The 26,969-nt window shown below is 43.3% G+C and overlaps 1 protein-coding gene across 2 annotated transcripts in view; it reads right to left on the minus strand.

The window, feature by feature from the left end:
• Positions 1-931: 931 nt before the first annotated feature.
• The window catches only part of tmem245 (transmembrane protein 245), a 116,459-nt gene continuing 90,421 nt past the window's right edge, over positions 932-26,969 (minus strand). For both annotated transcript variants that reach the window (XM_072575567.1, XM_072575565.1), the window contains 2 exons: positions 16,997-17,191; positions 932-1,383 (listed from right to left, as the gene is read on the minus strand). In XM_072575567.1, the coding sequence (XP_072431668.1) occupies positions 1,338-1,383; positions 16,997-17,191 (241 nt within the window). In that variant the 3' untranslated portion in view covers positions 932-1,337. The remainder of the gene's footprint in view (positions 1,384-16,996; positions 17,192-26,969) is intronic.

Here is a 26,969-nt window from a genome sequence, read left to right on the forward strand (position 1 = left end):
CAAAGAAAACATGCTGAAATGCTCCTGGCTCTGTAGATTCAGGACCCAAGTAGTTCCTACTGTTCACATGAGCCCTCCTGGAATTTGGGTTACATTTTAGGAATCCTATCCTAACATACTTCTGGAGGTGGACAACTTCCATAATTTCTAATCTCATGACCTATTGACCAAATAATTTTTTTTTGAGCGTTTACTTAATGGTGCTGTCACTGCCTGAAGTCTTCGCTTTGAACACAAAAGCTGGCACCAGACTGTTAAATTCACAATCCTGCTTTGAAAAGTCTGGACATAGTCCAATTTATTATAGACATCTGCATGAATTTGCTTTTCTGCCAAACACAGAAATAAGAAAGCAAAGACTATCTATGCTATACAATTTTAACAACATTCAATTAGCATATATAATAGTAGTTTTAACTGAGCCACAAGCCTGAATGTATGGCAATATTGTGCAATAATAAAAATAAGATTTACATCCATATTGATCATAAATACAGTGATTTCAAATATATAGTAAGTGACCTCAGATAAAATTGAAAAAGATACTGCATGTTCAGGTGTAGATCTAGTTGATTTCCTGCCAAGTCAAGAACAGCATCCAGGAGTTTGAACCTATGGCACCTACAAAAACCTCACAATGACAGGACACTTGGGACTCAGGAGGGAATACCAAGATGAGAAAACTATAACAACCTCAAAAAAAACCAAAAAAGCTTTTGTAAATTCCATGCTCAAATGGGGTAGTAACTCCACAAATTAAGGTTACAGTTGCATCTCAAATGCACCTAGCCCAATATGGGAATTTTCTGATTTCCAAATGGGGACAGGGGAGATTAAAGAGTTTAACTGTGCAATTTTTAAGACCCAATTAGATCATCTGAAAATACACTAACTCCTTCTTGTGCCTCACAATTTAAACTGCAAGAACAAAGCCATACAATTTTTTTATTTTACTATTTTAGCAGCTGCACAATTCTGTTTCAGATCAGCCCATGAGAATGAAAGTCATCTGAAATATCCTTAGAACATACATTAAAAGATTAGAAAAACATCACTTCAAACTTTCTTGCAGTCAAATGTGGAACTGCAGTTGTTGATCATTTATAATTTATCTTATGTCCAGGAATAATGAATCTTCTACCTCCCAAAAGCTAGGCTGTATCCTTGGGAGTTACATTAACCGCCCAAATAAGTGAGGAGTAATTTTCCAACATAGTATGAGCTAATGCAATATTCATCTTTGGAGTGTACAGGAAGGCCACAACTGTGAAATTCAGTGCAGGAAGCAGCAGATCCATCAGCCAACAAGCTCTGACTAATGTGGGAAGTGTATTTAGTCATTCAGTACCAGGTTTAGCTTCCTCAGGATTATCCTCAAATGGCCTGAAACAAAAAAACAAACAAGAAACAATAGCTATCAACAGGTCAACTGCATTAACCAATATTTTTCAGCTATTATTTTGAACACAGTTTCTTTTAAATTCCTGTGGAAAGAGAAAGCTTTTAAGAAAAAAAATTGTTTATGTACTTCAATTTCTTTTATAGAACAGCGTGTGCAAAATGTGGAATCAGTGCGTTAGAGGAATTCTATGTGTGAAGTTACTCTGGCAAGTAACTCATCTCCTGGCTCCCCAAAGCCTGTCCACCATCTTCAAGGCACAAGTGTGATGGAATAACCTCACTTGCCTGGATGAGTGCAGCTCCAACAACACACAAGCAGCTTGACACTGTCCTAGACAAAGCAGCTTATTTAATTGGCACTACACTCACTCCCTCCACCATGGATGCTCAGTAGCAGCAGATGCACTGCAGAAATACACTGAAATTCTTTACACAGCACCTTCCAAACCCACAACCATTTCCATCTAGAAGGACAAGAACAGCTAATATTTGGGAGCTCCTCCAAGCCACTCATCATCTTGACTTGGAAATATATTGCTGTTCCTTCACCGAAGCTGGGTCAAAATCCCTAAGGTTCAACCCATATAATATGGTCTGCAGTGATTCAGGAAGGCAGCTCACCACCACCTTCAAGGGCAATTAGGGACAGTCAAGAAATGCAGACCAACCAGTAATGCTCACATCCCATAAGTGAACTTTTCAAAAAATCTAAAAACTGCAACCACCATTGGATCAAGTCAGTTACAATGGAATCACAAATGGACTCTGGAAATTTTCTATTTGATGTAATTAATGGTTTTCAAAATGTTCTAAAACATAATGGAATCATTGTATAACCCCTACATTGTGGAAACAGGCCACTTGGCCGAATAAGTCCACACTGACCCATTCACCTACCCTACTGCACTGCATTTCCCCTGACTAATGCATCTAGCCTACACATCCCTGAACACCATGGGCAATTTAACATGGCCAATTCACCTAACCTGCACATCTTTGGACTGTGGGAGGAAATCCATACAGACCAGGGAAGAGTGTGCAAACTCCACACAGTCTCCAGAGGCTGGAATTGAACCCAGATCCCTGGTACTGTGAGGCAGCAGTGCTAATTACTGAGCCGTCGTGCTGCTCTCATTAACTCAGGTTAACTCAATTTTACGTCTTGCCTAGATTTAATTATTTAGCTCTAAGTACTTGTTTGAAGACACTGCAAGAAATGGAATTGAATGAAGGAACTGCGTGAAAAGCAGGGTATCAGTAGGAGCACTTCTGGAAAACAAAGTATTTAATCAAGAGTACAGTCAATCATGAGCCAATATCTTATGATCCAGGAGTCCAGCAAAGGAGAGTAGTAGCATCAAGATTAGCAATATACAGAAGCAGGTTCAACATCTGCACACAGGATAGAAATAACGTGAAACACAAGGACCAGGGCAAATGAAGTACAGAAGTCTAGGCAATGGTTAAACACGTCAAAAAGTGTGGTGCTGGAAAAGCAAAGCAGGTCAGGCAGCATCTCTGAGGTGGGTCAATATTTCAGGCATAAGCTCTTCATTAGGAATGGGAGGTTAATTGGGACTGACAGATAAATAGGAGGGGCTGGGGAGGGGTAAGGTAACTTGGAAAGCAATAGGTGGATGAAGGTGGTGGGTGATGCTGATAGGTTGGAGTGGAGGGTGGAGCGGATTGATAGGAAGGAAGATGGACAGGTAGGACAGTTCAAGAGGGCGGTATTGTGTTGGAGGGTTGGATCTGTGATAAGGTGGCGGGGGGGGGGGGGGGGGGGGGGGGGAGAAAGAGAGGGGGCGGAGGGGAGATGAGGAAGATGGTGAAATCGAAATAGATACTGTGTGGTTGGAGGGCCCCAAGGCAGAAGATGAGAAGTTCTTCCCCCCGGCAATTTCACCAGTTTCATCATCTCCCCTCCCAGACCACCAAATTCAAGCCACCAGACGCCTGGAGGAAGAACACCTCATCTTCTGCCTTGGGACCCTCCAACCACACAGCATCAATAACGATTGCACCAGTTTCCTCATCTCTCCTCCCCCTACCTCATCCCAGATCCATACTCCAACTCAGCACTGCCGACTTGAATTGTCCTACCTGTCCATCTTCCTTCCCACCTATCTGCTCCATCTTCCCCTCCAACCGATCACTGTCACCTCCCCACCACCCACCACCCCCGCTCCCCCCCCCCCACTCCCCAACCTCCATCCACCTACCACATTCTGGTTGGAACTCTAACAAACACATTGACTTGGATCCCATTTACCACCCCCCGTGAAAAGATCAGGCAATGACATTACCATAGGAAATGATGCCACCAACCCAAGGAAACTCAAAGATATAAATAGAAAGTGGGCTACACCACAGTGCTTCATTTGGAGGCTCACTGAAGATGTTACCTAGCATGGTGACAAAACATCTGAAAATGAACCTTCCAGCTCAGTGAGCAAATCTACATCCAGAACCTCAACCTGAGCTACAAAGTCTTCTCAAAACTCGCTAACAGGATATATATGTGCAGTGACTTTAATAAATCTTAGATACAAAAATCATTAATACATTGCTATTCTTTATGAACAACCTTTTACTTTATATAGATTCACGTGGGTTCGAAGTGTGGAAATTGAGGAGGCATCAAGTGAAAGTTACGCAAGAATTCTGTCAAAAGACAGTAAAGCAGGTGTTTGTACATTGACACCTGGAAAGCAACAGTAAGCCCATGCTGCTAGGAAGTAACACTTGAAGAAATACAAGGCACAATGTACATACAGATGCAGCATTTTTAAGAACATGAATGTTCATTATTAGAGATCAATTATAAGCATCCTTCCCTATTTTCATTCATTCCTATTATTCAAATAAAACTTTAAAATTATTTGTGCATCTTTATTTTACCCAAAATGAAAAAGGTAACAGATTTCTTGCTATGGCCAAATTCAACAATTATGATCAGATGATTGAGGCTTACAGTACACTGAAAGTCTCTCTTTAATTCAATAGAACAATTCCTTCCATTTTATTACTGTAAACAAGTCTTATCCTGGAACTGTAAATATCAAACAAATTGTTTCTTTTTCAGGACAGAAGTTTCTGTATAATCCTCATATCTGGCAAATACCAGGACTGACAGCATGACATGCTCAATATATTTGGAGAACAGGCTTATAGTATTTACAAAGTGATTTGTTACAGACTCTCAGAATTGTCCTGATGCAGCAAGAGGTCATTCGACCCATCACGTCTGCACCAACTCTCTAACAAGCATTATGAAGTAATGCCATTAACCTGCATTTTCTCTCATACTGTTGCACATTGTTTCTATCTAAGTAATTATATGTTCTCTTGAATGCATTAATTTAACCTGCTTCCATCATACTTCCAGGCAGTGCATTCCAGACTCAAACCATTTTATCAATACGCTTCTTCCCACATCACATTTGAAAATCACTTCAAATTTGTGTCCTGGTGTTCTTGGTCCCTTTACAAGTAGAAACAGTTCCTCTCTATTTACTCTATCCAAATCTCTCAATTTTAAAAATTTCCTTCAGATCTCTTCACCTCCAAGGAGAACCAAAAAGGTGATAATCTCTGGATTACTACCGGAGCCAAGAGTTAATTGGCACAGAGTCAATAAGATTTAACAGGTAAATGCACGGCTGAGATTGGTGCAGGAGAAATGGGTTTGAATTCGTGGGAATTTGGCACCAGTATTGGGAAAGAAGGCACCTGTTCTGATGAGAATGTCTTCATCTGAACTGTGCTGGGACCAGAGTCCTAGCAAATTGCATAATAGGTTTCTGGACAGGGCTTTAAACTAAATAAGGTTTTGGGAGGGAGGGAGGGAGGGGGGGGGGGGGGCGGGGGGAGATGTGGAAGAGGAGAGAGGAGAAGGGTGGGGAAGAGAGAGGGCTCATTTAACAATACATGCCCTTCGGCCCTTGATGTTGTGCCGACCTTTCATCCTACTCTAAGATCAGACTAACCTACATACTCTTCATTGTACCTACCATCTTCCATGAGCCTATCCAAGAGTCACTAAATGGCCCTAAAATATCTTACTTTACCATCACTACCGGCACTGCATTCCATGCACCCACTACTCTCTTTGTAAAGAATCTACCTCTGACATCTCTAAGCCTTCCTCCAATCACCTTAAAATTATGCTCTCTCGTGATAGCCATTTCTGCCCTGGGAAAAACTCTCTGGCTATTCACTCTCATCATCTTGTACACCTCAAGCAAGTCACCTCTCATCTTTCTTTGCTCCAAAGAGAAAAGTCTGAGCTCCCTCAACCTTTCTTCATGAGACATGGGCTCCAGTCCAGGCAGAATCCTGGTAAATCTCCTCTGCACCCTCTCTAAAGCTTCCACATCCTCCTTATAATAAGGCAACCAGAACAGAACACAATAATCCAAGTGTGATCCATCCCGGGCTCTATAGAGCTACAGCATAACCTAACAGCTCTTAATCTTAATCCCCTGCTAAAAAAAAAACAATATACCATATGCCTTCTTGACAACTCTATCAACTTGGATGCAACTTTGAAGGATCTATGGACATGGGAACCAAGATCCCTCTGTTCCTTCCCACTGCCAAGAATCCTGCCTTTAACCCTGTATTCTGCATTCAAATTAAATCTTCCAAAGTAAATGACTTCACACTTTTCCACTTATTAGCTCAGTTCTGCATTCCGTCAATGGCCCATTGCAACCTGCAACAGGCCTCCACACTATCTACCACTCCACCAACCTTTGTGTCATCGACAAACTTACCAACCCACCCTTCCACTTCCTCATTCAAGTCATTTATAAAAGTCGTAAGAGCAGAGGTCCCAGAACAGATCCCTGTGGAACACCACTGGTCACAAGTTCCAGGCTGAATACTTTTCATCTACCACCATCCACTGTCTTCTATGGGGTAGTCAATTCTGTATCCAGACAGCCACATTTCCTTGTACCCCATACCTCCTTACTTTGAATGAGCCTACCATGGGGAACCTTATCAAATGCCTTGCTAAAAGCCATGTACACCTTATCCACTACTCTACCTTTAATGTGTTTTGTCACATCCTCAAATAATTCAATAACGTTTGTGAGGCATAACTTGCTCATTAAAAAGCCATGCTGACTATCTCTAATCAAACTATGGCTTTCCAAGTAATCATAAATCCTGTCTCTCAGAATCCTCTCCAAATGTTCACCACCACAGATGGGAGACTGACTGGTCTGTAATTCCCAGGATTATCACTATTTCCTTTCTTGAACAAGTAACATTTGCCATCCTCCAATCATCTGGTACTACTCCAGTGGACAATGAGATGTAAAAATCATCACCAAAGGCGCAGCAATCTCTCCCCTCGCTTCCTGTAGTAATATAGGCTATATCCTGTCTGGCCCAGAGGATTTATCTACCCTTACGATTTTCAAAATTTTCAGCACATCCTCCTTCTTAACATCAACCTGTCCAAGCATACCATCTTGTTTCACGCTCTCCTCAAAAGTTAAGGTCCTTCTTGGTAGTGAATACTGAAGAAAAGTATACATTAGGGGCCTCGCCAACATCCTCTGACTCCAGGCGAGAGATCTCTCCACTATCTCTGATAGGCCCTATCTTCACTCTGGCCATCCTCTTGTTCTTTACATAAGTGCAGAACACCTTAGGGTTTTCCTTAATCCAACCTGCTAAAGCTTTTTCATGCCCTCTTCTAACTCTCCTAAGTCCATTCTTCAGTTCCTTACTGGCTGCCTTGTAACTCTCTAGAGCCCTGTCCCATCCTTGCCTCCTCAAACTTAAGCAAGCTTGATTCTTCCTCTGGACTGGATGTTCCACATTACTTGTCACACCAAGGTTCTTTCAACTTACTATCCCTTCCTTGCCTCAGTGGGACAAGCCTATCAGCAAGTGCTTCCGAAATAACCTCCACATCGCCCTTATAACTTTATGAAAGAAATCAGAAAACCCGAAATACAGGAGATAAGAGTGCAGAACTCAGGTGGTTATTAAAATCTCTAGCACAGACACAAATAGGGCAGAGTGTATGGAAAGGGTCAGCAATTAAACTTCAAGCGCACTGGACAAATGAGTGACAATGAGAAGAGGGATGATTAATAAAGGACTGAAGGTATTATATCTGAATGCACACAGTATAAGGAATTAAGTAAATTAGTTTGTGGTGCAGATCAAAATTGGCAGGTATGACATGATGGGCATCATGGAGACATGGTTGAAGGCGATCAGGATTAGGAGCTGAATATTCAAGGTTATATATCCTATTGAAAAGATTGGCAGGTGGGCAGAGGGGTTCAGGTCACCTTATTAGTACGAAGTGAAATTAAATCAATAGTAAGAAACTAAGTAGGGTTAGATGGTATAGAATCTGTGTGTAGAATTGAGGAACTGCAAAGGCTAAAAAAAAACATAGTTGGAGTTATGTACAGGTCTCCAAACATAGTCAGGAGCTGGGGCACAATACACACCAGGAGACAGAAAAGGTGTGTAGGAAAGGCAAAGTTATAGTTATCATGGGCAACTTCAATATGCAGGTGGATCGGGAAAATCAGGTTAGTAGTAGACTGCAAGAAAATGAATTTGTGCAATGTCTATGAGGTGGCTTTTTGGAGCAGTTTGTGGTGGAGCCCACTAGGGAACAGGCAATACTGGATTTAGTGTTGTATAATGAGGCAGACTTGATAAGATGAAGGAATCCTTCGGAGGCAGTGATCACAATATGATTAAATTTACTCTGCAATTTGAGAGGGAGAAGATAGAATCAGAGGTAATGGTATTACAGCTGAATAAGGCAACTACAGAGGCATGAGAGATGAGCTGGGTAGAATTGATTGGGAGATGAGCCTCTCAGGAAAGACACTGGAACAGCAATGGCAGTACTTTCTGGGAGTAATTTGGGAGACACAGCAGAGAATCATCCTAAGGAAAAAGCAATATGGTACAGGGAGGATAAGGCAACCATGGCTGACGAGGGAAATCAGGGATAGCATAAAAGCAAAACAAAAAGCATATCATGTGGCAAAAGGCAGTGGGAACCAGAGAATTGAGAAGCTTACAAAGACCAACAGAGGGCAACAAAAAAAGAAATAAGGAGGGAAAAGATTAAATATGAGGGTAAGCTAGCCAGTAATATAAAAGGAAGACTAAGAGTTTCTTTAGACATAAAGGGCAAAAATAAAAAAAAAGGCAAAATTGGACATTGGGATGCTGGAAAATGATACTGGAAAAGTAGTTGTGGGAACAAAGAGATGGCTGAGGAACTGCATAATTACTTTGCATCAGTCTTCACAGTGGAGGACATGAGTAATAGGTCAAAAATTCAAGAGAATGAGGGGGGCAGTACTAAGTATGGTGGCCATCACCAAGGAGCTGGTGCTGGAAAAACTGAATGGCCTGAAGGTGGATAAATTAACTGGACCAGATGAACTACGCCCCAGAGTTCTAAGGGAGAGAACTGAAGAAGTAGAATAGTTAATGGCGACCTTTCAGGAATCGCTAGAATGAGGGAGGGGTCCAGAGGACGGAAAACAAAAATCGCGAAAATGACATCTCTGCTTAAAAAGGGTGCAGGGGGAAAAGACAAAAATTACAGACTGATTAGCATGACCTCAGCTGTGGGGAAGATCCTAGAATCCATTGTGAAGGATGAGATTTCTGAATACTTGGAAGTGTTTGGTAAAATAGAACAAAGTCAGCATGGTTTCATAAAGACGGAGTCATGCCTGACAAATCTGCTAGAATTCTTTGAAGAATTAATGGGCAAGTTAGACCAAGGAGAGCCAATGCATGTTATCTACTTGGACTTCAAGAAGGCCTTTGACAAGGTGCCTCACAGGAGGCTACTGAGTAAGATGAGAAGCCGTGGTGTTAGAGGCAAGGTGCGAGCATAGATAGAAGCTTGGCTGTCTGGCAGAAAGCAGAGTGTGGGGCTAAAAGGGTTCTCAGGATGGCAGCCAGCGACCAGCGTTATTCTACAAGGATCCATGTTTTCATTTTATACATTAACGATCTAGGTGAAGGAACGGAGGGCATTCTGGTTAAGTTTGCAGATGAGCTGAAAAATGTGTTGTTGGAAAAGCACAGCAGGTCAGGCAGCATCCAAGGAGCAGGAGAATCGACGTTTTGGGCATAAGCCCTTCTTCAGGAAGTTTGCAGATAATACAAAGATAGGAAGAGGGACAGCTAGCAAAGAGGAGATGGGGAGGCTGCAAAATGATCTGGACAGTTTAGGAGAGTGGGCAAAGAAATGGCAAATGGAGTACAATGTGGGAAAGTGTGAGTCATGCACTTTTGTAGGAGGAATAGAGGCATGGACTATTTTCTAAATGGGGAGAAAATTCAGAAGTCTGAAGTGTAAAGATACTTGAGAGTTTTAGTCCAGGATTCTCTCAAGTTGAGGTCGAGTCAACAGGTAGGAAGGCAAATACAACACTGTCATTCTTCTCAATAGTCTTGAATGTACTTCTGAGAGTCTATGAGGCTCTGGTGAGACCACATTTTGAGTAATGTGTGCAGTTTTGTGCCCCATATCTCAGGAAGGATGTACTGGCCCTGGAGTGTATTCAGAGGAGGTTCACAGGTCCCAGGAATGAAAAGCTTAACATATATGAGGAACATTTGAGGACTCTGCCTTTACACTCAATGCAGTTTAGAAGAATGTGGGGGAGGGAAGGAGAGATCGAATTGAAACATACAGAATACTGAATGACCTGGACAGAGTTAACGTTAGGAAGATGTTGCCATTGGGAGCAGAGACTAGGACCTGAGGGCACAGCCTTACAATAAAGGGAAGACGTTTTAGAATGAGATAAAGAGAAACTTATTCAGCCAGAGACTGGTAACTCTATAGAATTCATTGCCACAGAAGGCTGTGGAGGCCAGGTCGTTCAGAATATTTAAGATTGAGATAGATAGATTCCTGAGTATCAAGGTAATCAAGGGTTACGGGGAGAAAGCGGTTGAGAAACATATCAGCCATGATTGAATGGCAGAGCAAACTCGATAGGCCTGGCCTAATTGTCCTATGGAGAACAGTCTCCACTTCTCCAATTTATCCTCATAACTGAAGTTTCTAATTTATGGTCTTGTGAGCAGGTTTAGGGAGGATAGGAGAAAGTAAGGACGGAGATGCTGGAGATCAGAGTCGAAGAGTGTGGTGTTAGAAAAGCATAGCCGGTCAGGCAGCATCTGAGGAGAATCCACATTTCATACACATCGAACACTTCTTCAGCTTCCTCCGTGCTTACTTTTTCCATCAGGACTCTTGTCCACCATCCGAAGACCCCTTCTCCCACCTCCTACACACCCCATCCACCCAGACACCCTGTGCTGATCTCTTCACTTCCAACTGTCACTGTGACACTGACCACCTCAACGTGTCCACCCCCTTCATCCACTCCAACCTTGCACCCTTCACACCAACCCCAAACTCACCATCAAATTGCAGACAAGAGGGGGTGCAGTGGTATTTGGCACACCAACCTCTACACTCGCGGACACCTCCTCTTACTGTCCCCTCGACCATGACCTCATCTCCTATCACCAAATCATCATCTCCTAGACCATCCATAACCTCATCACTTCAGGAGATCTCCCATCCACAGTCTCTTTCTGGGAACCCTGAGCTGGTCCAGTTCTACCAAATAGCTTTGCATGCGAGAGGTAGTTGGAGGGGAATTAGCTCAAGTGTTAGAGCGCTCGTTTAGCATTCGAGAGGTAGTAGGATTAGGGAAAATCCCAAGATATTTTATAAATATATTAAAGTGAAGAAGTTAACCAGGGAAAGGGTAGGGCCCATTAGGGACCAAGTGCCAACCTGTGTGCGAAGCTGCAGAACATTGGAAGGTGGTTGAATGAATACTTCTTTTTGGAAAAGGGGAACATTGGTATGGAATTCAGGAAAAGGGACTGTGAGGAACTTGCACATTTTGTCAGAGGAAATGGGGACTCTAACAGGCTTAAAAACAGACAAATCCTATGGCCCGGATAATCCCAGACTACTCTGGGAAGTGAGGCACGGAATGGCAGGGACTGTAACACAAATTTTTGATTCTTGTCTGATGACAGGGGACTGGAGGATGGCTAATGCGTTTCCACTTTTCTAAAAGAGGTGTTAGAGATGAACCAGAAAATTACAGACTGGCAAATCTCACATCAGTGGTAGAAAAATTACTGGATAAAATTCAGAAGGAGCAAATTAATACCCACTTGGAAATTAAGGACAGTTAATTAAGGACAGTCAGCATCGCTTTATCAGAGGGAGGTCATGCTGAATAAATTTGTTAGAATTGTTTTGAAAATATGATCAAATGTGGCAATCAGGAAAGTTTAGTTGATGTAATTTATGTGGAATTTAGCAAAGCTTTTGACAAGCTTCCATATGGGAGACTGATTGAGAAGATTAAAGCACATGGAATTGAGGGAAGCATGGCATGATGAATCAGAAACTTGCCTAGTGATAGGATACAAATGATCATGGTGGTGCCCAGCAGTGTACCACAAAAATCTGTAAAGGGGGACCCTTATTATTTGTTATATACCCTGTACATACATAACAGATGAAAATATAGGGGAATTTTAAACAAATATTCTGACAACACCAAGGTTGTTTGAGTGAAGTTGACTACCAGTGTGCCAAAGTGGTGGTAGTTTGGTACACTGACCTCAACACTGCTGAAACCAGGCGCCAACTTGAAGACACCTCCTCCTACCACCCCTCGAACATGACCTCGCCACCCCATCACCAAACCATCATCTCCCAGACCATACACAACCTCATCATCTCAGGGGATCTCCTACCCACAGCTTCCAACCTCAGTTCAAAACCCCGCACCGCCTGATTCTACCTTCTACCTAAGATCCACAAACGTGACTATACCCTTCCACTGACACACACATTCGTTTGGCTGAACTGGTTCTCACCATCAACAATTTCTCCCATCAATCCTCCCATTTCCTCCAGCTGAAAGGGGTAGTCATGGGCACCTGCATGGGTCCCAGCTATGCCTGTCTCTTTGTCAGCAACGTGGAATAGTCCATCTTCTGTAGTTACACCAGCACCACTCCCCACCTTTTCCTCCGCTACATTGATGAGTGCATCAGCACCACCCCATGCTCCCATTAGGAGGCTGAACAGTTCATCAACTTCACCACCACATTCCACCCTGACCTTCAATTCACCTGGACCACCTCTGACATCACCCTCCACTTCCTGGGCCTCTCCATCTGTAACAATGATGATTGACTCAACACTGACATTTTTTTTAAACAAACCCACCTACTCCCACAGATACAGTTACACCTCCTGCAAAAAATACTATCCTGTATTCCCAATTCCTCTGCCTCCATTGCATCTGCTCCCAGGAGGACCAGTTCCACCACAAAATGCACTAGATGTCCTCCTTCTTTAAAGACTGAAATTTCCCCCTCCCACGTGATTGATGATGCCCTCCAACGCATCTCATTCACGTCCGGCACCTCTGCCCTCGAACCCTACCCTTCCAACCACAACAAGGACAGAAACCCCGGTACTTACCTTCCGTCCCACCAACCTCCACATAAATTGCGCCATCCACCAACATTTCCACCACCTTCAAATGGACCCCACCACTGAGAAGATATTTTCCTCCCCACCCCATCCACTTTCCACAGAGACTGTTTCCTCCGTGACTATCTGGTCAGGTCCACACCCTCCAACAACCCACCTTCCCCTCCTGGCACCTCCCCTGCCACCGCAGGAATTGCAAAACCTGCACCCACTCCTACACCCCTCCCGCTCCCTTTACTTCCACCTAAGACCCGAAAGGAGCCTTCCACATCCATCAAGGTTTCACCGCACTTCCAGAAATGTCATTCATTGTATGCATTGCTCCTGATGTGGTCTCTCCTGCACATTGGGGAGACTGGATGCCTTCTCGCAGAGCACTTCAGAGATTACTCTGGGACACCTGCACCAATCAACCCCACTGCTCCGTGGCTGAACATTTCAACACTCCCTCCCACTCTGTCAAGGACATGTAGGTCCTGGGCCACTTCCATCACCACTCCATCACTACCCTGACGCCTGGAGGAAGAACGCCTCATCTTCTGCCTTGGGACCCTCCAACACCATAGCATCAATGTGGAGTTCACCAGTTTCTCATTTCCCCTCCCCTCACCTTACCACAGTTCCAATCTTCCAGCTCAGCACTATCCTCATGACTTGTCCCACCTGTCAATCTTCTTTCCCACCTATCCGCTCCACCCTCCTTTCTGACCTTTCACCTTTACCCCCACCTCCATCCACCTCTTGCACTCTCCCCAACCCCTCCCATTTATCTCTCCACCCCAGAGGCTCCCAGCCTCATTCCTGATGAAGCGCTTTTGCCTGAAACGTTTATTTCCTGCTCCTCGGATGGTGCCTGGCCTGCTGTGCTTTTCTAGCACCACTCTAATCTTGACAATACTGTGCACATTCTTCCTACCAAAACAGATTAGATCACTTCTCCGCACTGAATTCATCTTATTGCCAAGTCCACTAACTTGCTTATGTCCTTTTGGAGCTTTACACTGTCCTTCTCAGGTTACAACGCTTCAAATTTTCATATTATCCAAATCATAGAAATTGTCCCCTGCAAACCAAAGTTTGGATCGTTAATGTACGTCAGCAAGGTTCTGAATAATGACCATTGGGCAACTCCATGGCAAATCCTCAAGATTGGAAAACATACATTTATCATTACTTTGTTTCTCATTACTGAGCTAATTTTGTATACACATTGCTACTGTCCCTTTTATTTCATTAGCTTTTCCTTGTGGCGTTTTATATAGTGCCAGACAAATTATTGAGAATGGACTGCAAAGGGATTATGAAACTGCAGTGGTACCTATTTAAACCCTGAAATTTTAGTCTGATCAATATATCTGGTAAGACCTAATTCACTTTATTCAGTGCTGTTCTTTTGTTATCTAGCAAAAAGTCAGCTTTCAACAAAGGGTGGAATTCAACGTCCATTTATCTTCCATTGAATTAATTCCCCATCATACCCATCCTGAATTTGCTCTCTACTGATGCAATTTCACTTTCAATTTAAAACACACATTGAACATTTATAAAAATAGTTCAGATTTTTCAGTCAGCAACCAAGTGAAGCTGCATGCCACTTACAATGATTAAACAAACCCATCTCTTATTAGTGCTGGAGCCTTTGTACTTTTCAGTCCTGGGTCAAGCTTCAATCCAGCTATGAACAGACTCGGCAGGCCTAGTATCAAAGCTCCGAGTGTTAAAGCACAGTTACGGTGAGGCCATGTACTTTATTTGCTGTGAAGTTAAGACACACCCTGAGGTATGGTTTCAATTTTCTGACTTTTGTTTATAAGTGACCCATCACCTCCAACACTGCTTAGCCTCCCAGTCAACAATGTTCAGTCACAGCCTGCAATCCCACACAAATCTCAATTCCATCATTGTTAGGAATTGGGTGGTGAAAGGTCAGTCTTATTGGGGTGCAGGAGGGAGGATGCTGTGTTAGGGAGGGGATGAGTACCATTACTGGTGCAGAGGAGAAACAAAGACGCTGGCGGTATGCTGAAAGGACATGAGCAATGTGAGGGTACAGATAGATGGCAGTTGTACGGAAAGGGATCAGTATTTTCCAAGTGCTTACATAGAATTGATAACTATTTAACAATGTAAGTACCGAAAACTGCAGGCGAAGGGGGAAGATACTAAATGGTTATTTCGTATCACTGTTTACAGTTGAGAAGAAGGATATAGAAAATAGAAGACATGAGGAAATTAATAGTGACATCTTAAAAAATGTCCATAATACAGAGGTGGTGGTGCTGGACATCTTAAAAAGCGTAAAGGTGAATAAATCCTCGGGACCAGATCAGGTTTATTCTAGAACTTCGTATAAAGCTGGGTAAGTCATCGTTGGGCGACTTGCTGAGAGATTTGTATCTTTGATAGCCACAGGTGAGGTGCCGGAAGACTGGAGGTTGACTAACATGGTGCCACTATTTTAAGAAAAATGGTAAGAACAAGCCAGGGAACTACACATCAGTGAGCCTGACATTAGCGGTGGGCAAGTTGTTGAAGGGAATCCTGGGGGACGGGATTGACACGTATTGGGAAAGGCAAGGACTCATTAGGGATAGTCAACATGATTTTGTGCGTGGGAAATCGTGTCTCATTAACTTGATAAGAGTTTTTTTGAAGGAGTGACAAAGAGGACTGATGAAGGCAAAGCGGTGGACGTGATCTATATGGATTTCAGTCAGGCGTTTAACAAGATTCCTCATGGTAAACTGGTTAGCAAGGTTAGACCACATGGAATAAAGGAAGAACTAACCTTTTGGATACAGAGCTGGCTCAAGGGTCTGAGACAGAGGATTGTAGTCGAGGGTTGCTCTTCAGACTGGAGGCATGTGTTCAGCAGGGTGTCACAAGGACCGGTGCTGGGTCCACTGTTTTTTGTCATTTATATAAATAATTTGGATGGGAATACAGAAGGTATGGTTGGGAAGTTTCCATATAACACCAAAATTGAGGGGCAGTGGACAGTGAAGAAGATTACCTCGGAGTACAAAGGGACCTTGATCAGATGGGCCAATGGGCTGAGAAGTGGCAGATGGAGTTTAATTTAGATAAATATGAGGTGCTGCATTTTGGGAAGGCAAATCAAGGCAGGATTTATACACTTATTGGTAAGCTCTTGAGTAATGTTGCTGAACAAAGAGACATTGGAGTGCAGGTTCATAGTTCTTGAAAGTGGAGTCGCAGACAGATTGGATACTAAAGGCAGCATTTGGTATGCTTGCCTTGATTGGTCAGTGGATTGAGTATAGGAGTTGGGAGGTCACGTTGCAGCTCTACAGGATATTGGTTATGTGACTACTGGAATGTTGTGTGCAATTCTGGTCTCCCTGCTCTTATGTTATGAAACTTGAAAGGATTCAGAAAAGATTTTCAAGCATGTTGCCAGGGTTGAAGGGTTTGAGCTACAGTGAACGGCTGAATAGGCTAGGCACTGATCTTAGAGATTTATAAAATTACGAGGGGCATGGATAGGGTGGATAGCCAAGGTCTTTTCCCCGGAATAGGGGAGTCCAAAACTAAAGGTCATAGGTTTAAGGTGAGTGGGGTAAGATTTAAAGAGGACTAAAGGGGCAACTTTTTAAATGCAGAGGGTGGAACGTGTATGGAATGAGCTGCCAGAGGAAGTAGTTGAGTCTAGTACAATTAGAACATTTAAAAACATGCCTTTTAAATGATTTGGAAGGGATTAGAGGGAATTGGGTCATATGCTGGCAAATAGGACTAGATCAAATTAGTACATCGGCATGGACGAGTTGGACCGAAGAGTGGGTTTCCATGCTGTATAGCTCTATGACTCTAAGTTGAAATCCCACAGATGCTGTCAGACCTGCTGAGTTTCTCCAGCAATTTGATTTTTTGTTTCAGATTTCTATCATATGCAGTTTTATCTTATATCAATTTGAAGTAATATACTTCAATAAACATTTCTATATTGTCCAAGTTCTACCAATGCAGGAAAATTAACAGGCTGATTTGGTGAAAATTCTTGCAAAAACTTACCGACGTATTTGCAAAGGCCAAGGAGACTGTGAAGGAGTTGGCAATGCAGTTGAAGGACTCATCAACATAGCACTGTATATGTTCGAGGCAACTACAAGAATGCATAATAGGATGGGTCCAATGATTGCACCTTCTAGCCCAAGGTAGTAAGCTCCTCCAGCCACTGCTAAACCAGTGAGATATGGATGACCACCCCTGTGAAAAGAAAAAGCTGCCTTAGGATATTTAAATAATATGTTTGAAAAAGAAAATCAATGCCAATTATTGCATTCATTTAGTTGACTAATTGGGGCAGTGCTTTTATAGTGTCATGGACCTTTGTTTTGTGTAAAGGCAACAACATCTATTTAGGACTACATACCTGCATTATACACTGACTTATGAAAGGTCTGCAGCATTGAAATGAGCCATTCTGTCTGACTAGCCTATGTTAGCATTTATTCTCCAGACAAACCTATCAGATTTTAAGCTCCTCCTCCTCCTCAGTCCACATCTCAACATTATTCATTCAACTTTTCATCTTGCTGTATACGCTCAGTTTCTCCTTCAATTATTGCCAGGAAATAAACAGTCGGGTTTTCATTTCTACTGTCTATATTAGGCTATTTTTTTTCTCTAACTGTATATAACGATGCATCTATTTACAGAGCCAGTGTCCAAGCAGATTGAGGTTTCAATGCCTGCAGATACTCTGTAGACATGAACCTCTCCATACACTAACTGCAAAAGAGGACTTGGGAACAGGGTTTAGCCCCTTAAGTTACAATTGTAGATCTCAGTATGCAATTCAACATCAGAAAAGCAATGTTTTACAAGACACTGGGTGATAACATGCATTACACTCTACAGTCTTATAATTCAAATTCTCTCAGTTTCAGTAAGAAGAAAGTATTGAAAAAGGGCTATGTCATAGCCCCTAATGTTTGGTATCTTCATGGAGGACATAGATCAAGAATATACAGAAATAAACGAGTTTACTTGCACGCTAGTTGGTACAGCTCATATTCTGACCTATCAAAACTGAAAGAGAAGACAAAAATACATGGCATCTCGATCAGGGAACTCCTTGCTCTTGCCTATTCCTGGAGACCTTGGATACCAAGACTCCAGAACTGGTTCTTCCACACTTTAACTTGTCCTCCCTCATTCTAAGCCCCAACATATCTCACAGATGAAATGGATACAAGCTTATGTGAAATGTTCCCCAAATTTAATGAATAAAACTAAATGTAGTCTGCATGCATTTGGTAATAACCATAACGTCAGCAGCAACAAATTAACTACCATCAGGACACTGCATTTGTTTGGTTGAGTAATCCATAGGTTTAGACTCATAACCCAGAGATGAAGAATATGAATTCCAGCACTCAGTTGAGAATCTTATTTTAGTAGAAAAGATCTGGTTTCAGTGAAAGTAAATGCAAATCTGCTAATTACTATAAAATTCTAATTAGATCATGAGTAACCTTTTGGTGAAGGAAATCTGCCATCCTTACCTGGTCCAGTTTAAATGTTTGTCCATTCTCAAAGCAATGTCACTAACAGACTATAATGGTACTGAATTGCTGCACACAGAAATTTAAGTGGGCAGCCCATCAACACCACCTTCAGAAAACTAATGATACAATATAAGGAGCAGCCTTCTTCAAAAGCTTCCATAATCTCAAGGCAAATAAAAAATATTAGAGCCACCCAAAGGATGGAATAAAGATTTTTCACAAGTTGTACAACAGAGTTCCACTTATGAGAATTCAATAAGGCATTAATTATTTGTTACTCATGGCACTGAGAAACGATCTTAGGGGATTTGAAACCTGCTTTACCTTATCTAAAATTTTGAGAAGCATTCACTGCTATTTCACCTGGTAGCAAAGAGAAACTGGACAGCTTCTCCTCTGGCCACCATCTTAGCCAGCATTCCTTAACATTTCAGGGCATGCTTCATTGGGAGTGAACACCAGCAACTCTGCACAGAGGTTGACATCTGACAAGCGCCAGCCTCACTACATCACCACAGCCCACATTTTAGACTCACCTATTATGAAGTTCATCACTTGAACACTGCAATTTGGAACTTACTGCCACCAGTGTTGCAATGCTGCTTTGCACAACTGTGTGTGCAGGGACAGGAACCAATTTCACGCAATGGAACAAAGTATATTTTTGATTCCTAGATTGCTTTCTTAGCCTTCACTCACATTGCACCTACATGGATGTTTCCAGCGTCTGTCTTGCCTTTTAATGTACTGCTGCTTCATTCAGAACTTACAGGCTTCTTTCTTGCCTTGCTTTTTAGTGTAGACAGAAAGTCAGGCTGTTTGTTATGTTTGCCAGCGATAAACAGTCAAGGAGATTAATTTAGTGGTGTATAATGTTGTGCTACAATGTCACACCAACAACACATGGCAGCAGCTTACATAGCAAACAAACCACATGTGCTTCATTCAAATAGCTATTTCTCAAAGCCTAAGGGGAGTAAGTCCTTAGTTCAGTCAAGGTGGGTGGGGGGGGGAAAATGACGATCCGTCAGGAGACTCTGCCACGGTCAGTCAAGGACAGCACCTGTAGTGATTAGAACTGGTGGTTCTCGACTACAAAAGGTCCTTCGTTGGGGAGGTTAACCTGAGCCAAATTAGGAAAGCCCTGGCTGACCAATATAACCAGAAGGTGACTTGGTGACAGGATACTGGCCTCTGTGCAGTTATTTTAGTGGTGATGGGAGTGGGAAAATATGTGCCTGAAGAGCATTTGCTCGCAACAGCCATCATGCAATTGGGGGATAAGTATTTTTGGCACCATGCCTTTATTTGGAAAGCGTGACTTATTTGGACCCAATATGTGGAAAGAATGGGATATTTTTTCCTAGGCAAATGACATTGACCCACTAACTTTCCCAGAAGCACCAGACACTAAAACTTTCCAAGAGTGGACAGAGCTGATTAAGGAAAATTACAACCCCAAACCTCCTAATTCTGAGACATAATCAGTTTTATTCAGCTATTAGAAAACCAGGATGTGAAGGGGCCAGTATTGGACTGGGGTGGATAAAGTCAGAAGTCACACGACACCAGGTTACAGTCCAACAGGTTCACTTGAAATCCCAAGCCTTGGGAGCACTACTCCTTCATCAGATGAAGGACACTGACAAAGGAGCACCGCTCCGAAGGATTATGATCTTAAACAACCCTGTTGGACTACAACCTGACATCACATGACCTCTGACCTGACGGAATACATATTGGGATTTTTAAACGAGGTTGAGACAACTGGCAGAGGCATGTGGTTTTGGGTCAACCCTGAATGAGATGCTGAGACACCATTTGGTATGTGGGATTAATGACATAATCACGCAAAAGCACTCATGAGCTGAAGTCCACCTGGACTTCAATCAGGCACTACAATTGGCTTCATCATTAGAGAATGTGGCAAGTTGAACACAGGAGCTACAGGGCATCCCAGGGGAAGTGGACTTCCTCACTTGCCCGAGTGAGCTTGGAGAACACCATTTGAGTGTAGGCAATTGCAGAGCCTCACGCAGGGCATGCCCTGAGCAGTGGGACCCTTGGCCAGCCCACAGCAGAACGCCACAACAAAGCAGAGCCTTGGCCAAGTGACTAAACAGCTCTTCAAGATCTGGGTGAACAAGCCAATGTATCTGCTGTTGTGGTTCTGTTCGCCAAGCTGGGAATTTGAGTTGCAGACATTTCGTCCCCTGTCTAGGTGACATCCTCAGTGCTTGGGAGCCTCCTATGAAGCGCTTCTGTGATCTTTCCTCCGGCATTTGTAGTGGTTTGAATCTGCCACTTCCGGTTGTCAGTTCCAGCTGTCCGCTGCAGTGGCCGGTATATTGGGTCCAGATCGATGTGCCTCTTATTGATTGAATCTGTGGATGAGTGCCATGCCTCTAGAAATTCCCTGGCTGTTCTCTGTATGGCTTGTCCTATAATAGTAGTGTTGCCCCAGTCAAATTCATGTTGCTTTTCATACATTGACAAGCAACATGGATTCGACTGGGGCAACACTACTATTATAGGACGAGCCAAACAGAGAACAGCCAGAGAATTCCTAGAGACATGGCACTCATCCACAGATTCAATCAATAAGCACATCGATCTGGACCCAATATACCGACCACTGCAACGGACAGCTGGAACTGACAACCGGAAGCGGCAGATTCAAACCACTACAAATGCCGGAGGAAAGATCACAGAAGCGCTTCACAGGAGGCTCCCAAGCACTGAGGATGTCACCTAGACAGGGGACGAAATGTCTGCAACACAAATTCCCAGCTCGGCAAACAGAACCACAACAACGAGCAACCGAGCTACAAATCTCACAAACTTTGAATGTATCTGCTGCCGGTATGCGGACTTGAGACAGCAAAGGAGTCCTACAAGGTCTGACTCGAGTAAGAAAACTCATAGGCTGGTACTCAGGAGAGGTCACACCCTCGAAAGTCCCTCTACATGTGGATTGGGACAATTAAATTGCTTAGCGAAATCCAAATCTGAACTGATTAAAATTAATTTTGTTATATGGCCATCCAATTCCCTTGGAGGTCGATACTGATGCAGCTGTATCTGTGTTTGCAGAATTGGTCATTAACAAGATCCACTCAGGACTCTAACCCTTGGTTTGCTCAAGGCCTCAACCAGACTGAGAACACACATTGGAGAACTGTTGCAGATTAAGGATATGACTTTGGTTCTGGTCTCCTACAAGGAGCAGTTGGTGCCATTAACACTGATGATAGTAAAAGGCTCAGACTCACATTTAATGGGGTGGAATTGGTTGAGAAAGATTCACCAAGATTAGCTCAACACCTTTCAATTTGAAGATGGCTGTCTCAGTGAAGTCCTTGTGAAATACTCAGATGGTTTTCCAGGAAGGGCTTGAGATTATCAAAGGGGCCAAAGCAACTTTACTTGTTGACCAGGAAGCAATTTTGCAAGGCCTGCCTGGTGCCGTTTCCCTTGCAGGCAAAAGTAGATGCGGAAATCAGGAGACTGGAGAGCAAAGGAATCAAGCCAGTTTGCAGAATGGGCAGCATCGGTCATACCAATTATGGAGCCTGACAACTGTTTGCCTTTGTGGGGATTTTAAACAAACGGTAAACCGCTTCTCGCAGCTGGATAAATAGACAATTCCTTGCATAGAGGACTTGTATGCAATGTTGGTGGTGAGGAGAGCTGTCCTTTACAAAGCTGGACATGACCCAAGTCCACCTGCAATTACGATTGGATGAGGAGTCCTAGACGTATGATATAATTAGGACTCAAGGCTTTACAGAGGAACCTCGATTATCCGTAGGACATGGGCAGAGAGTTTTTCGCTTGGTTAATTGAATGCTGGATAATCGAATGCTGGATCACATAGTTATCTTGTTTGGATAATCTGGAATTGCGATCTTGTTCGGATAATCTGGAATTTGGTTAATCGAAAACTGGATAATCGAGGTTCCTCTGTATACCAATATACAAGACTGCCGTTTTGGGTATCATCAGCCTGCGCCCTTTTTCAGCAGACCAAGGAGAACATTTTACAAAGGTCTACCCCAGGTTGTCATTTATCTAGATGATGTGCTGATAACAGAGAAGACCATAGTGCTTAAAACATTTCTCCCAGGCAGGTGTATGCCTTAGAATGAAAAATGTGTGGCCCAGGCACCCCAAGTTACCTCCTTGTGTTACTTAGGTGACAAAAATCAGGTTACACTTGTTGGAAGAGCAAGTGAGGGTGATCAAAGGAGCCCTGGTTCCCACGCCTGCACCAGAGCTTAGGTCATTCTTTGAGATAGTGAATTATTACAGAAAATTCATACATAATCTGGCCTCCATCTTGGCACCCTTAAACCACTATTGAAAAAGGGACAGCCTTGGAAATGGTCGTGCAGCCAAGAAGTACCCTTTAGGGAAGTGAAAGAGCATCTCGTCATTTAAGGTGTTAGCCCACTACAATCTGGAGTGAGTAGTAGTGCTGACACGCGATGTCTTCATGTACAATATTGGAGTATTGTTGGCTCACTGGTAATCCAATGGAGAGGAATGCCTGATAGTGTATGCTTCCCAGACTTTGGCTGATGCCAAACGCAAACATGCCCAGATAGAGAAGGAAGGTTTGGCAGTCATCTTTGGTGTAAGGAAGTTCCACCAGCACATTTGTAGATGGGAATTTGTGATAATCACAGATCACAAACCCTTGCTAGGGCTACTGAAAAAAAGACAAGGCGATGCCACCCATAGCTTCCAGTACAATTACACACTGGGCCCTTATTCTCAGTTTGAACATGTTAGAACACTGCCCTGGAAGCCAAGTGGCTAATGTGAATGCCTTGATTCACCTCCCACTGGCACATACTCCACTGGTGATGCCAACCTCAGAAGAGAGCATTTTGGTTTTAAACTTCCTGGATGCCACTGCAGTCACTAAAAACCTGTCCTAGCTAAACTAAAACAGCTTGTGGTAATTGGTAGGCGGGATGAAAGAGAACAGAAAGGCCATCAAAACCAGGAATGGAACATTTCTAGAGCCAGTGACACCAGATCACCTTAAAAGATGGCATATTACTATGAGGGAGCAAGGATGATTATCCCAAGTAAAGGATGCCGCCGCATACTGGCTGACCTCCACCAGGGTCATCCAGGGGTTTCCATGAAGAAGATGCTCGCAAAAAGATATGCCTGGTGGCAGAATTCGATGCTGACATAGCTGTGTTGGTGGGGCAGTACTCAGAGTGCCAATAAGAACAAAAACTGCCAATCTCCACCCCCCCCCCCGCCCCCCAAAACCACACACACAATTGCTGGAATGGCTAGGAAAACCCTGGATTCAGCCACACATTGACTATGCTGGTCCTTTCATGGACTGAATGGTCCTGGTCATTGGGGATGCCCATTTAAACTGGTTGGACATGCTTAAAGTTCATTCGATAATATTGCTCATGATACAGAGACTCTACTCAGACCCCGTGGCATCATGGTAGCCCACAAACACACCAACACACTAAAACAGCAGCTAACAGGGCAGCACAGTGGCTCAGTGGTTAGCACGGCTGCCTCACAGCACCAGGGTCCCAGGTTCGATTCCAGCCTCGGGCGACTGTGTGTGTGGAGTTTGCACGTTCTCCCCATGTCTCTGGTTTCCTCCCAGAGTCCAAAGATGTGCATGTCAGGTGAATTGGCCATGCTAAATCGCTCATAGTATTAGGTGCATTAGTCATAGTGAAAATGAGTCTGGGTGGGCTACTCTTCAGAGGGTCAGTGTGAACTGGTTGGGCAGACGGGCCTGTTTCCACACTGTAGGGAATCTAACCTAATCTAATCTAATCTAATCATAAACTAACGAACTTGAAAACCCTATCCAGACAACAAGCAAAACGAATGTCATTTACAAAATACCTTGCAAGAACTGCAACTAACACTACATTGGACAAATAGGCAGAAAATTAGCCACCATGATAAATGAACATCAACTAGCCACAAAAAGACATGACCCACTCTCACTCGTATCTTTACATACAGATGAGGAAGGACACCACTTCAACTGTGACAAACATCCATCCTAGGACAAGCCAAACAGAGACACGCATGAAAATTCCTAGAAACATGGCATTCCAACTGGAACTTTACCAACAAACACATTATCTTGGATCCAGTTTACCACACACCGAGAAAAAGTACAGGAAACTACTTCACCACAGAAAATTACATTGCCAGCCCTAGGAAACCTAAACATGTAAATAAAAAGCAGGCCATACCACCAGTTCTTCACCAGAGGGTCACTGATGATGTTACCTAGTACGGTGACAAAATTTCTGAAAACAAGTCTTCCGGCTCAGCAAGCAGACTTACATCCAGCATCTTAGTCCTGTTACAATTTTATAAGTTTCTTTGAGATCACCCTTCAAACTTTAGTGACTACAATTCTAACCAATCTAGGCTCCCTTTCTAAGTCAGTCCTGCCATCCCATGAACTGGTCTGGTAAACCTTTGCTGTACTCTCCTTCCCATAGCCAGAATATCCTTCCTTAAACAAGAGGCCAAAACTGTATAAACACCCCAGGTGTGATTTCACCAAGGGCCTGTACAATTGCAGTAGGACACCCCTGCTTCTGCACGCAAATCCTCTTGCTCTGAAGGTCAACATACTATTTGCCTTTCTCACTACCTGCAGCACCTGCATGCTTATTCATGTAAAAGGACATCCAGCTCTCATTTCACTTCCCTCTTTTCCATTCTATCACCATTCAGTCTGCCTTCCTGTTTTTTTTCCACCAATCCAATTATAAACAATATGATTATTTTAGATTTAGAAAATAATTGCCTGTTTAGAAACATAGAAACTAGGAACAGGATTGGGCCATTCGTACATGTGAATAACCTCACATTTAGCCACATTGCACTTCATCTGCCATGCACTTGCTCACTCACTCAATTTACGCAAATCACACTGAAGCAACTCTACACCCTCTTCACAGTTCATCCAGCTTTGTGTTCTTTGAAAACGGGATTTGTTTGGACAGAACTAAAATGCATGAATGAAGAGGAAGTAATATTTGAAAAGCCCGATAGCTTTTTTTGAGTGGTCACTAGCAGTGTTAATAAAGGGATCAGGTGGATGCTGAGTATTTGGATTTGCAGAAGGCTTTTGATCTGTCTCACACAGGAAGTTAGTAAACAAAATTGAAGCACATGGATTTCAGGGTATTACATAGAACATAGAAACATACAGCGCAGTACAGGCCCTTCAGCCCTCGATGTTGCGCCGACCGAAGCCTACCTAACCTACACTAGCCCAATAACCTCCATATGCTTGTCCAATGCCCGCTTAAGTGACCATAAAGAGGGAGAGTCCACCACTGCTACTGGCAGGGCATTCCATGAACTCACAATCCGCTGAGTAAAAAATCTACCCCTAACATCTGTCCTATACCTACCACCCCTTAATTTAAAGCTGTGTCCCCTAGTAACAGCTGACTTCATTAGCGGAAAAAAGTTCTCACTGTCAACCCTATCTAAACCCCTAATCATCTTGTACACCTCTATCAAATCTCCCCTAAACCTTCTTTTCTCCAGTGAGAAAAGCCCCAAGTGCCTCAGCCTTTCCTCATACGATCTTCCTACCATGCCAGGCAACATCCTGGTAAACCTCCTCTGCACTCGTTCCAATGCCTCCACATCCTTCCTATAGTATGGCGACCAAAACTGCACACAATACTCCAGATGAGGCTGCACCAGAGTCTTATACAACTGCAACATGACTTCAGGACTCCGGAATTCAATTCCTCGACCAATAAAGCCCAGTACACCATATGCCTTCTTCACAGCACTATTTACCTAGGTGGCAACTTTCAAAGATCTGTGTACATGGACACCAAGATCCCTCTGCTCATCCACACTACCAAGTAGCCTACCATTAGCCCAGTAATCCATCTTCTTGTTACTCATACCAAAGTGAATGACTTCACACTTAGCTACATTGAATTCCATTTGCCACCTTACTGCCCAGCTCTGCAACTTATCTATATCCCGCTGTAACCTGCCACATCCTTCTTCGCTGTCCACAACTCCACCGACTTTCGTGTCATCCTCAAACTTGCTCACCCAGCCTTCAAGCCCCTCCTCCAGGTCATTTATAAAAATGACAAACAGCAATGGTCCCAAAACAGATCCTTGTGGAACACCCCTAGTAACTGCGCTCCAAGATGAACCTATACCATCAACTACTACCCTCTGTCTCCTTCCAGCCAGCCAATTCCTAATCCAAACCTCTAATGCACCCTCAATGCCATACCTCCATAGTTTTTGCATTAGCCTGCCATGGGGTACCTTATCGAACGCCTTGCTAAAATCCATATACACCACACCTACTGCTTTACCCTCGTCCACTTCCTTGGTCACCTTCTCAAAGAACTCAATAAGGTTTGTGAGGCACGACCTGCCCTTCACAAAACCATGCTGACTATCCTTGATCA

This window comes from Chiloscyllium punctatum, chromosome 8, assembly GCF_047496795.1.
Source record: "Chiloscyllium punctatum isolate Juve2018m chromosome 8, sChiPun1.3, whole genome shotgun sequence".
Taxonomy (NCBI): Eukaryota; Metazoa; Chordata; class Chondrichthyes; order Orectolobiformes; family Hemiscylliidae; genus Chiloscyllium; species Chiloscyllium punctatum.